Source organism: Sceloporus occidentalis, unplaced genomic scaffold (genome assembly GCF_023333645.1).
Source record: "Sceloporus occidentalis isolate IW3139 unplaced genomic scaffold, rSceOcc1.0.p SCAF_2, whole genome shotgun sequence".
In the NCBI taxonomy this organism is placed as follows: domain Eukaryota; kingdom Metazoa; phylum Chordata; class Lepidosauria; order Squamata; family Phrynosomatidae; genus Sceloporus; species Sceloporus occidentalis.
In genome coordinates this window covers 26,560,585-26,573,195 of record NW_028316982.1, presented here as the reverse complement: position 1 = coordinate 26,573,195, position 12,611 = coordinate 26,560,585, and the positions used below count along the sequence as shown (strand labels likewise).

General features: G+C 40.6%; 1 protein-coding gene across 7 annotated transcripts in view; it reads right to left on the bottom strand.

Annotated features, from left to right (window-relative positions):
* The window catches only part of LOC149318065 (intraflagellar transport protein 80 homolog), a 122,937-nt gene that overhangs the window by 86,251 nt on the left and 24,075 nt on the right, over nt 1-12,611 (bottom strand). For 6 of the 7 annotated variants that reach the window (XR_016279970.1, XM_089508946.1, XM_089508949.1 and 3 more), the window contains 2 exons: nt 7,122-7,232; nt 4,758-4,826 (listed from right to left, as the gene is read on the bottom strand). Coding sequence is in view for 6 of the 7 variants with exons in the window: in XM_089508946.1 (XP_089365072.1) it covers nt 4,758-4,826; nt 7,122-7,232 (180 nt within the window). In the remaining variant the exon portion in view is untranslated. Of the gene's footprint in view, nt 1-2,294; nt 2,520-4,757; nt 4,827-7,121; nt 7,233-12,611 lie in introns of those variants that run through there. The other variant, XM_089508947.1, reaches the window with a different exon arrangement.

Sequence of the window (12,611 nt, the reverse complement as noted above, 5' to 3'; positions counted from 1 at the left end):
ACGCGGGTGCATTATACGCTGCTTTCAGCATACGCTAAACATGCACACACCGCTACAGCACCACGAGCATGAGCCCTATTACTTCTAAGGGGGTCAAGCATACGTGGCATTTCTTCTATGCAGGGGGGGGGGGCGGAACGGATCCCCTGCATAAAAGATGGGACCACTGTAATATCACTAAAATTTCAGCAAAAAACCATCAACATAACCATAATCCAAGTTGGTGCTTCAACTTGTTGTTGTGTGCCTTCAAGTTGCTTCCAACGTATGGCAACCATATCATGCGGTTTTCTTGGTAAGATTTGTTCAGATAGGGTTTGTCTTTGCCATTCTCTGAGGCTGAGAACATGTGATGTAACCTAGGTCACCCAGTGGTTTTCCATGGCTGAGATGCGATTCGAACCTTGGTCTCCAGAGTTGTAGTCTAATGTTCAAAATACTATATCATGCTAACTCTCTATGCTCCAACTACACAGGCAGAAGCGAAAGAAACTGAATGATTTTGTACTGGAATCAAAGAGGCAACCGGTCACACATCAAATAAGAATATGGTAATAATAGGCGACTGGAACACAAAAGGAGGAAACAAAGCAGAGCCAAAGACCATAGGAGAATTTGGCTAAGGATCAACAAATTAAGCATGAGTGCCACTGATTGAACTTTGTGAAGTCAACAGTTTGTTCATCACAAACTCATTCTTCAGGCAATCAGAGAGACAACTGTATATGGGCATTACCTGATGGCCAACAGAGAAATCAGATAAACTACAGTGGGCCCTCAGTCTTTGCAGGGAATCTGTTCCGGACCCACCCATCCCCAGATACCAAAATCTGTAGATGTTCAAATTCCATTGTCCCTAATGGTGGCTTGTGCATGTGGCCACGCTGCCATTAGGGACACCCAGGCAAGATAAAAGGGCAGTGGGGAAAGGGGCGTTTCTTCCTTCAGGACCCCCAAGCTAGACATGGATGGGGGAATCACGGTCCAGCACCACCCCAGGCCCTGGGAAAATAAATGGAGGGCCCACATGTGCACGGCACAGGCAGGGGGAAAGGGCCATGGTGTAGCCTCATCCTGATCCCAACCAGGGCTACCTTCAAGGCCACAGGGCCCATCCACCCATTCGCCACTACCAAAGACCCCCAGCACTGATGCCCAGCCTGGGCCTCTGCCCCATCTCCAGAGCCCCAAAGCCAAGGACTTCCTGTCCTCCCTCTTCAAGCCCTCTGACCCTGATACTCACCTGCTTGGTGAGTGGTTAGCGAATGGTGGCACATGGAAGTGAGAGCAGTGGCATGCAAAGGAAATGAGAAAGAAGGTGTTGCCCTTCACGGTGACATTTACCCCTTGGTACAGAGGCAGCAAGGATCCCCCATAGAGGCTCCCCAATCCAGCTTCAGTGATATACTGTTCACAAGCAATTGGGAAGAACAAAACACGGAGATGCAGAGTAGCTGTGGAGAGCTGAGCCATGAGCAAACGCTTCCCTGAGAAGTACAAATGCTGCCGCCAACCTCTCCTTTTAAAAAATGGTGCTGTGGACTTGCCATCCACGAATACTCAAATCTGTGGATGACAAGTCTGTGGATATTAAGGGCCAACTATACATAACTGGAAACAGAAGATGGTGAAGCTCCATCCTCTCTGCAAAAACAAGAACACGAACAGATTGTGACACAGAATTACTAATATCACAAATTACAATAAGGCAAAATATAATCTGAAGAACATCCCTGTAGAATTTAAATATAATGTAAAAAAAACAACACATTTGTATTATTAAGCCTAATTAATTAGGAGCCAGAACAACTCTGAAGACACAAACATTGTGAAGAAATGTTACCGCATACCATGCAGCTGCGGACAAGTCTACATAGGGACCACCAAACACAGTGTTCAAACATGAATCAAGGTACGCAAAAGACACTGCAGACTGGGTCAGCCAGAAAAAAGCAGTAGCAGAAAATGTTATAAACTATCCTGGGCATAAAATGCTGTTTTAAAACACTGAAATTCTGAACCATGCCAACAACTATCAGGTCAAAATGCACAGGGAAGCCACTGAAATCCATAAACATCTGGACAACGTCAACAGGAAAGAAGAAACCCTTATAGTAAACAAAGTTGGGCTACCAGTCCTGAAAAACACCAAAATCAAGACCCAGCAAATGCAAATGAAAACCACCCAGGGTGAAGGGGGTTTCCCAGCGACAATGGATCATTAATTAAATAGACGCCCTGAGGCCTTGCCATTCAACAACAGAACAATACAGATTAACATGCAAATCACTTACCCTCAACCAATATTATGTATAATAACCCGCTCTCCTCCATGCCAGCATTTTTTGAAGACACCAGCCATAGAAGCTGGCGAAATGTCTGGAAAAAACTCTTCTAGAACATGGTTTGAAAAATCCACAATACACTATGGATGATGGCCATGAAAGTCTTCGACTTCACATTGTGAAGAAAGAATTCAGAAACACAGTATCTCCAGCCAAAAAGAAAGAAAACCCCCACTGTATGAGAGTTGTAGCTCTTCAAGCAGTTAAAGACAGATGAGAAGTAAAAGAAAAAAATAATGAGAACTTTGAATACAACTACTCAGTTGTTCAGGGACAAAGATAACTACTGTGGACCCTTCTCATCCATAAGGTTTCAGATTCACTTCACCTCCTGCAGATGGGGAAAAACTTGGGACACTCAAGCCCCATATTATTAAATGGGCAGTGTGCACATCTGCATCAAGTGATGTTCAAAATTCTACAACAAAGATTTTTACCATATATGGAACAAAAAATGCCAGACGTCCAATCTTATGTAGTTAACAGACCTGCTGCTGCTTCCACCTGACACCCTGAATCCAATAGCCTACCTGGCTATCATGGAAAATCAGTTACAAAACTCACAGGGGAGCTTTTAACCATTGATAATGATTGATAACTGGGATGAGAGGGTAGCAGGAGCATCCAATGGACTTACTCAAATGACTGAAACTGTACGTGACACAAACAAACATTATGCTCTTCAGTTGCCTCTGTGTTACAAACGGGAACAGGATCATGATTCCCAGTAAGGGTGGATCAATCTGTTCCTGCTTAGCACCCCTATGGGACTTTCCCTGCTACACAATCAACTGACTATCCCCATTAGGATGGTACAGCTCAATACAAATCAAGGGGCTCATACAGACAAGCCAAAATAAAGCTGCTTCAGGTCACTTTGGAGGCATGCTGTTTAAATGTTGCATGCATACTAAGAGGCCAGAAGCTGTGCCAAAGCTGCGCTCTAGACCTTAGGACTGGAGCATGGCTTTGGCGTGGCTTCTGGCCTCTTACGATGTTTGTGTCATTTAAACAGCATACCTCCAAAGTGACCCGAAGCAGCTTTATTTGGCCTGTCTGTATGGGCCCAAGGTCTACTGATCCACAAAACAAAAAAATTCTCCTCAAAACCAGTCCCCAAGGCAAAATTGCACAAAAAGCCATGTACTGATTTGAACCGAGGTAGGACAGAACTGGAAAGATGGAACTGGCTCTCCCTCTTAGGTTGGGAAGGATGATTGACAAATCAGAAGCCCTGCCTTTGAAGTGTGATGAGGAGCCAGACACAGCATGTCCCTCCCCCACAATGCAAGAGGATGACTGCTTAGAAACCCAGACTGCCCTTCTGTTACTCCAATCTTCAATTTCTTGATTTCTGGATTTCAGAATCTTAAAACTAGGAAATCATGAGCTGGAAAATGTGCTGGTAGCACTAACTGAAATGTGTTCAATCTTATTTTAAAAAGTCTAATACAAATGCAGGTTTCAGAGTTACTCCCAATGCTTCTAGTCCAGGGGTAGGCAACCCTTTTGAGCCGGGGGCCGGGTTGCTGTCCCTCAGACAACTGGGGGGCCAAAGCCAAACAATAAATAATTAAATAATTTTTAAAAAATTAAATAAATAAATAAGCCAGGACAAACGTAGGACAAAATTTTCAAATGGAGGGCACTTTTTAAATAAAAAATGGAGGACACGCGAAAAAATTTCTTGATTTTTTAAAAAATGTTAAGATAAATGCATGTTTCTGAGGCTTCTATAGACAATTGCCCCACCATGCCCCTTGTGTGAGACGCCAAAGGCCCCGGCGGCAATCGGCGGCAGGATCGGGCTGGGGCCGGTCCCAAGACCTCGCCGGGCCGCATCCGGCCCGCAGGCTGCAGGCTGCCTACCCCTGTTCTAGTCAATGCTATTGGCTGGATGCAAAAAACTTAATTACGTGATCCTACAGGCTCATACTGGGACAAAGGTATTTCTGAAGTTTCTTGAATAGGTCACCATGCTAGGCTACACCCTGCTTTGGTAGGAACTTCAAAAATTGTTTACCATGCAGCACAGGTTAATAAAAAAAATATATTCGAAATCTTCTTAGGCACAAGAATGTAATGGATTTTGAGGAAGAAGTCTGATCCTTGTATTAAAAGACATAAATGCATTACTTAAATTATACATATTTCTATTTTATTTATGGGATTTGGTGAATAGACAAATTGTCAACCAGCTGCATGCTACTCTTCTTAAGGAACAACGTTCTGAGTTTGTTAAGCCTTGGTATTCCGAAAATAAATAACATTGGAAACATCTGTTTAACTGTCTACTTATTTTCATATGCTGGAATCTGAAGAACAAGACCAAAAAGGACGGAGTTGATCTGAGAAGGTATTAAAACCGATGTCAAAAATATACTGAAGTTAGTAAAAGGAAATAAAATTTACCTTGTTGTACCAAAGTTGATCTCAACATTCCACTCTTGGACCATATTTTTATTTGTCCATCTTCACCAACTACAACAAAAGAACATTTAGAAATTTCCTTGTAAGTGAGAGAATTGCATTCTTAACACTTGCTGCAGTGAACTAACTCTACATCCAAAAATGGATTTAACTAACAGACAGGAAATATTTCTCAATGTTTTCTGAGGAATCAGAGGAACATCTTCTCATTCATCTGGAATTCCTATGCTACTACAATATACTTGAAAAAATGCACTAAATGTGGAGCATGTCAATGGCTGGAAGCAGCTTCAATTAACTGGAAGAAGTCTGTAGTAACTAGCTTCTCATTCTCAGGTGGGAGGTGACAAAATGAACTTGGTTCTATTTGTTCCTGAGAACTTGGAAAAATAGAATGAGACCAGATGTAATTTCTATTTTACAAAAACTGCTTCCCTAGAAGGTAGTTCCTTCAGGGAAGTGGAATTAAATTATGGGCCCAACATGTTTCTAAATGTGCTAATGTTATAATCAGCGTAACTGACTGGTCAACACAAGAAGTTATTATGCGCTCTCTTTTTCTCTAAAGTAATGGGTTGAGTTCAGACTTGTTTTTGTTTGGACCCTGAAGATCAACCAACTTGTGGTAAAGATGTACATTTAAAATTACACTTCCTAGCCCAGGAATTCATTCTGAATACCACAACTTCTAAATGCAAATCCATTCTTAATTACCCCAAGCTTTCTTCACTACACCAAAAAAATTCAGGGCAAAGCAGGTAGGTACCATTTTGCTTCTGCTGTAAATGTCAGACAGAAATTCTCTTTATTACAAATCACTCATATATCCAGATATGTGGGGTTTTTTTTGCCTGCCCGTGTTCTAAGAGCATCCAAATAGAAAGAGATACAACACAGAGATGCTTATCACACTATACCCTTAAAGTGCCACAATTCCACTTTGACTGCTCTAGCTGCCTCCTGTTGCATTCTGGGATTGACAGTTTTAAGTTTTAAGAACTTCTCTGCCTGAGAATTCTAAATACCCCTCCTTAAAACTGCCAATCCCAGAATGCAACAGGAGGCAGCTAGAGAAGACAAACTGGAATTGTGGCACTTTAAGGGTATAGTGTGATAAACATCAATAGGACCAGACAAATATATTTATTTATAATAGGTTCATTTTAGGACCATCATAAGTCAGAAATAACTTGAAAGTAAAGGACAAGGAAGCAGAAACATTAGGTAAAAATTTCTAGCAAGATAAAGTATTTTGTTGTTCATAAGACAGGTATTAGCCTGACAAAGGTATATGGATTATTTCTAATGGATCAATGGCTATCAGCAATTCCTTCATACTGACATCAAACATTATTTAGGGCTACCCAATACTTATGCAAATTAAATGTAATCACCATATCTCTTGTGTTTTCTTTTCTGCACAAGAAATGATCAAAACTTTGACCAGGGCACTATTTTCTTACTATTCCTTTAACTGTTCTTATTGTGGGTACAATTTACTCTGAAATATTATGCTGAGCCCATACCCTTTAGTTAAATAGGGACCCCCACTCCCAATGAAGAAATAATACCCTCCCAATGATCTGCTAAGTTATCTCTGTATGTACGGTATTTTACAAAACTGCATTTAGACCCTTAACACTGGTAGAAGAAAGGCTCCCATGTTGGTTTGTTTTACAGTTGTTTTGTTTGCCTCAGGGAAAAATAAATAAACAAACATACACAGGAACATTCTAGTTGATTGTCAATAGTACATAGCAGACATAGACACAAATAGAAAACAACTATTAGCACAGCTACAGCCTGCCACATTACTGAGCAACAGTACAGTGGACCCTTGTTATATACTGGAGTTTGGTTCCAAGATCCCCCGTGTATAACAAAATCCGTGTATGCTCAAGTCCCATTAAATATAATGACACAGCAAAATGGTGTCCCTTAGAAAAAATGGAAAATCAAGGTAAATTTATACTTTTTTGGAACATTTTCAAACCGTGTATGCTTGAATCCGTGTATAAAAAATCCGTGTATAAGAAGGGCTGACTGTATAATATGAAAGGCTATATGAACACATCCTTCAAATTTCTGTCCCAAAAGCTGTGCAAGTACAGGTAGGCTCATAAAACCTTGGTTCTACATGATGCATCAACCCTTAGATTACACTTCCAAACACATTCACATTCTACTATAGGCATCTTGTTTGTTTTGAATCATATTAGTTATTTTCATTAACTGCACACTCTCGGTTTCTGTTCTTTGCTACCATTATTATAAATCCATTCTACTTTTGAAGACATTGTTTGGTAATCACATTTTCTTATTTAGATGTTTAAAAAACCCTCTTACCTGTAACAAGTGCTGTTCCTTCATTATTCCATCGTCCTGCAAGTACAGCTCCACAGTGGGCTTCTACACTTTTTTCAACTCTTCCAGTCTTGGAAATCAAATGGAACTTGCCTACAGGAATTTCACTTTGCTGTATTATTTCAGTTTGCTATATTAAAAATATATATTATTCTCTTTTTTAAAGCTTAGAGAACATGTCCTTATTTGATTATAAAAAAAGATTGTTAATCCCACTGTTACTTTAGTTTTGTTTTTCTCATCATTTTAGCAAAAAATAAATATTAAATAAAAAAAATCTTAGGCAGGATACAGACGGGCAAAAAGGGGTGTATTCATGATGTCATGAAGGTAGAGCCTTCAGACGGGCCTTACCTGAATGCCGCCATGAACACGCCCCCCGCACGCCCCAAGCGGGAAGAGGCGGCATTAAAAAGGTGCTGCTTTTCTCCGCTTCTTTTCCGTTTGATGCGCAGCTGCGCAGCTCCGTCTGTAAGCTGCTGCACCGGTACGCCAGAATTGCTACGCCGCTAATTTAAGTTGCCCATTTAAAAGCTCCGAGTCAGCTGCGTCGCATAATGAGTCGGGGTCCTGGAACATGCGCAGTTTGCAGTCAGGATTTAATTGCAGCGTCAGCTGCCATGCAGGTGTGGAAGCTGCAGCACAGCTGCAGCGCATTTTAAGACTCGTAACCCTAACCCTAACCCTAACCCTAACCCTAGAGCAACATGTACGCATGCGCTGCTTGGAAAGTTTGGACTTTAAAGTGAGCCCCTACACACATTCCTGTGCCATTTTCACCTAACAATAAAAACCGCTAAAACTGTAAATATTTACATATGTACAAGGGAGGTGATGGGGGATGGCAGGGGGACAGCGGTGGCAGCGGCGACAGCTGTGGCTGTGCATTGCAGATTCAGCAAGAGCGCGGGGACCAAAGGAGAGGAGGCATCCATGATGCTGGTGACACTGGCAAAGTGCAAGCGGACAAGGATGCCAACACCAGCTGATCACCAGCTGGCAGGAGACCACCATTGTTCTTGGGCAGAGCGGGGGGGGGGAAGTTTTAAAGGGGCTTGGGCACTTTAAATGTGCCCATAGGCTTTCTGCCGCCGCTGCTTAGTGCTGCAGCTGTGCAGCTGCGCATCCGCCAGCCGGCAAAGGAAAAAAAAAGCCCCGTTTTTGGCCGCCTGTGAGGAAGCTGCCTCTCTCTTTGCAGCGTCCTCCGAGGCGGCGGTTTGGAAACTGCGGGTCAGAAACGGCCCCAGGTGAGGCGTCTTCACTGCCCCCCATGTGGAAGCCCCATCTCCTGAGCCACGCCCCCGGGGTGGGCAGTCTGGAGGCTCCGTATTCTGCAGAATACACCTCCAAGACGTCTTCCCCTGCCCGTTTGTATCCCGCCTACGAAATGCAATTTGGAGAGGGAGACTAATAATATATTTTTGCAAAGATATGCAATCATGGTTAAAATAAACACGCAATTATCTGTAGAATCTCATGTGATTCCTATAATTTCTTTGCTAATTCCTTCATCAGTTCCCAATAAGCACGTTCTTCAATTTATAAATAACATTTTTGTTCATTCTCATATAAACCAGTAAAGAAAACTCTTTCCTGAATTATTACAGGGCGACTCTTATCCAGCTGTAATTACTGATACTTAGATGTGATTTACATGAATAGAGCAAGTTAATGAGAATAACATAATCCCAACCGAAATCTGGACTAGGGTCTGTATTAACAGTATAGCTGGCATCAATTGCTAAAATGTCCCTATATATAATCTAAGTTTAATGATATTTCTTCCTACTGTCACTTTCATTCTTCTCATGAAAAGAGTACTTGTATAATGTTTCTCCCACAAATTACCTTAATTTTCTACTGCATGGACTGTACCATTAAAACAAAACATGCTGATTCTATGCTGTCTCACTGTAATAATTTTAATGCTATTTTAAATCTATGCTTTCATGTTGATTGTAGGAGTTTATGTTCACACAATGTTATAAAAGGAATTCTTTATCGCAGTTGTCATGCTTCCATTTCGGCAAAACATTGTTATATGACTACTAAACTTTAAAGGCTTATTCTGGACCCAAACCCCATTCTGGACCCAGTTTTAATTACATCTAGAATAGTCCCACTGAAATCAGTATAATGTTAGCAAGAGCTAATATTTATGATTAACTCTAGGGCTACTGGCTGAAAATGTACCATAAGAACCAGAATAGAGAAATAAATAACATAAAAACATCAACAAGCATTTTTTAAAATCCAGTTAAAATCTGCCAAAAACTAGCTTTTAAGGAGCTGTGAACCTTTCAAATTAGGGTTTCAAAAGTCTGGCCATTACAATAAAAAAAAAATACTCCCAAAGTGATTGCCTGGTTCATGGGAGGGCTACTACTACAGCTAAATTCCCATTATTGAACCTTTAGTGTTATAAGCCATGAGAGTCTCTGTCTCGTCTTGATAATGGTACAACTCGTTCATGCTCCTCTTTTGTCATTTTTTCTGTCCTATAAACTGATTTACCTCAGTCTTTCAAAATTATATAGCTATCAGCACAAAAAGTAACTCCTAGTCTGCTGCTATAAAGAACCAATGTGCCTGACTGACACAAATCTTAAAGCTGTTCTAAATACTGGTAGAGTTCAGATAGTTGTAATATGGCAAACTGGTTCATTAGAACAGATGTAGATAGAACAAGGTCTCATCTGTACTGGTGAAAATTATTTTGTCTCATGATACATTGTATCATGAAGTTGAAAGATCAGAATTATAGCATTATATTTTAGAACAATGTCTTAGAATTCCAGTTTAAAAAGATGTTGGGCAAAAGACCAAGACTGAAAAGACTGATCCAGAGCAGCAGAAATCCAACTGTGAAAGACAGCTAAATGGCTTGTCACATATCCACTACAAATGATAAACAGTGGCGAAATAAGCGGTTACCTTGGGGCCCATACAGTTGCCACATGTCATTTGATTCATGGTGTTGGCCATGAAGATAATTTAAACAAATAATAAATGTTCAAAACTCCTTTGCTCTGGTAGCATTAACAGAAATATATTTTTCTTTTTAAAATGTTGCTCTTATAGGCCAGATTTTAAAAGTGAAATGTTTGACCATATGCTTTGTTCATAATATAGTATGGAACAGAATGTAAAGGGATTTGGTTTCAGCCTTAAATTAATTCTCAGTTTTATAAAATACTGCTCCCTTCTTCCTGTTTTTATTATTTAATGAAACCATAAACTGTTCTCAAAGTTGAAGCTGTTTGCAGTTCTGGAAAGCATTCAAATAAGAGATTAGCGGCTGATTCAAGTACAGAATGTACAGAACCGTGTCTGTTATATTCATTTGCTACCACAGACCTCTTAAGCATTCTGCTTTTTTAATGATTAGTTATCAGTATGTATTTTTTAAAGAACAGCAGCAGACTGTACTTAATTAATCATTAAAGTTGTAACAAAGTATTTCAGGCAATAAAAACAAATTAATATTCATCTGCGTTCCCCCTTTCCTAAGTGTTATAGCTTTACATAGATTAAACATACTGAACATACAAATTACCAAAACAAAAAAGCTAAATATATATTATATACATTTACTCAGAAGGAGTTCCATGGAGTTCATGCTACTTAATTCCAGGTAAATGTGTGACTGAAACCTACTTAGTGAAAAAAAGGTAACTGTAATAGAAACAGGTTATCCTGTTCACAGACTAAATTGAAGTGCAACTTTTAATGTATTGTGCTGAATGTAATAGGATATGAAACTGATGAGTTCCAGAAAACAGACCCCCGCGCTCATTCTACATACTGTAGAACCAAAAGTATCACTTTTGTATAGTTTTTCACTGAATTTTGGGAAGCTAAGGAATTACCATACGAAGATTTAAGCAGTCTGTTGATTAGAATTACATTCTTTATAGTCTGCCCTCTCTCTGTCTGTCCCTTGACCCTGGTGGCTCTGATTAGCACAGTAGGTCTGTATTAGTTTAATTCAGGGGCACAGAAAGTTTGGCTTGCAGCACATTGTGTCAGTTGTCTTGTGGCTTCAAAGCCCCCCTGCGGACCCAATTCTCCCCCCCAAGCAACTAGGAAAAAAACAGTAGAAAAATGTATAAAAATGGTTCAGTCTGCCACAAACACATGGCATCTTGACTTCCCTCACCCCACTGCACTCAAAGCCCATAAAAACTGCAAGAATCAGATGTGTTTTAGCCAGTCCCCAGAAATGAAAATGGCATCACATCAGGGGCAGCAATGTAGTATATTATTGGTGGTGGTGTTGGGGAGAATGGCTCCCATTCCCTCCACATTGGCTTACTCCTGGGTTTAGCAGTTTTTCACAATGTTGTTCATTATTATATTCTCACTTTTTCAAATTTTTCTATTTGGAGTCATCCCTCCTCCCCCCCCCGCTCCCCTTGGTTTCTGTTTCCAGGCCAGTAGTGTTTTGTTCGGTGCTCTAATGTCACTATAAAATTATTCAAGCTTGGTAGATCAGGGAAGTGCTGTGGATGTAGTATATCTTGATTTCAGTAAGGCTTCTGACAAAGTCCTCCATGATACTCTTATAAGAAAGCTGGTGAATTGTGGGTTAGACAGTGTTACTATTAGATGGATTCATAATTGGTTGACTGACCAAACCCAGAGAGTGCTCACCAATGTTTGGGCTTTATCTTGTAAATAAAAAAAAAGATAATAGGGTTAGGGTTAGGAGAAAGAGTCATGACTGGCCTGCTGAAATGGACTGTTTGCATGCAGTAAAACGTCAATGTACAGCATTACCTTCTCAGCTGATGATAGCGGTGGTGGCATGGAAAGATGATATATGATACATCATAGCAAAAAATGTATTACTTTGGTGAGGATCATAAAAACAAAATATATTTGCCAAGAAGCTAGACTGAGGTGTCACATACATACTCTCCTTGCACAATCCTATTTGTCAATGGATATGCATTGTATCATAGTGGAGGTCAGTGTGTTAGTGGCTTAAGTGCCCGACTAGGAGACAGGGGCTGGTGTATAACTCTATTATCACAGTGGAGGGCCTGAAAGTGGAGCTATGGACAGCCAGGTTGAAACACCTGGGTCTCTCTTTTAGCTATGTTAAACTGTAGATGGTGGGTGGTCATCTATAGAAAAACACTCGATAGGAAGTCCCTCATGGAGCATCAATTGAACCAAAGCTCTGGGTGATCTGAGTGTCATCTGCATAGATGTGATATTGGAAACCCATTTCTGAAATAAGAAATCCAAGGGGAAGAATATATAAAGAGAGGATGACTCAATACTGATCTTTGAGGTACCCCTACAGTTACAGAGAAAGTTTATTTCAGTATCAAGATAGAATTTGGTTGTTATGATCTGAGGCTCCATTTTCCCTGGATCAGAGCAGTGGAAACCGCACTGCGGCCGCAATCTGGCCTTTCCAGGGTGCACAAAGAAGCCACAAACAGCAGCCCCTTTTTGTGCTCT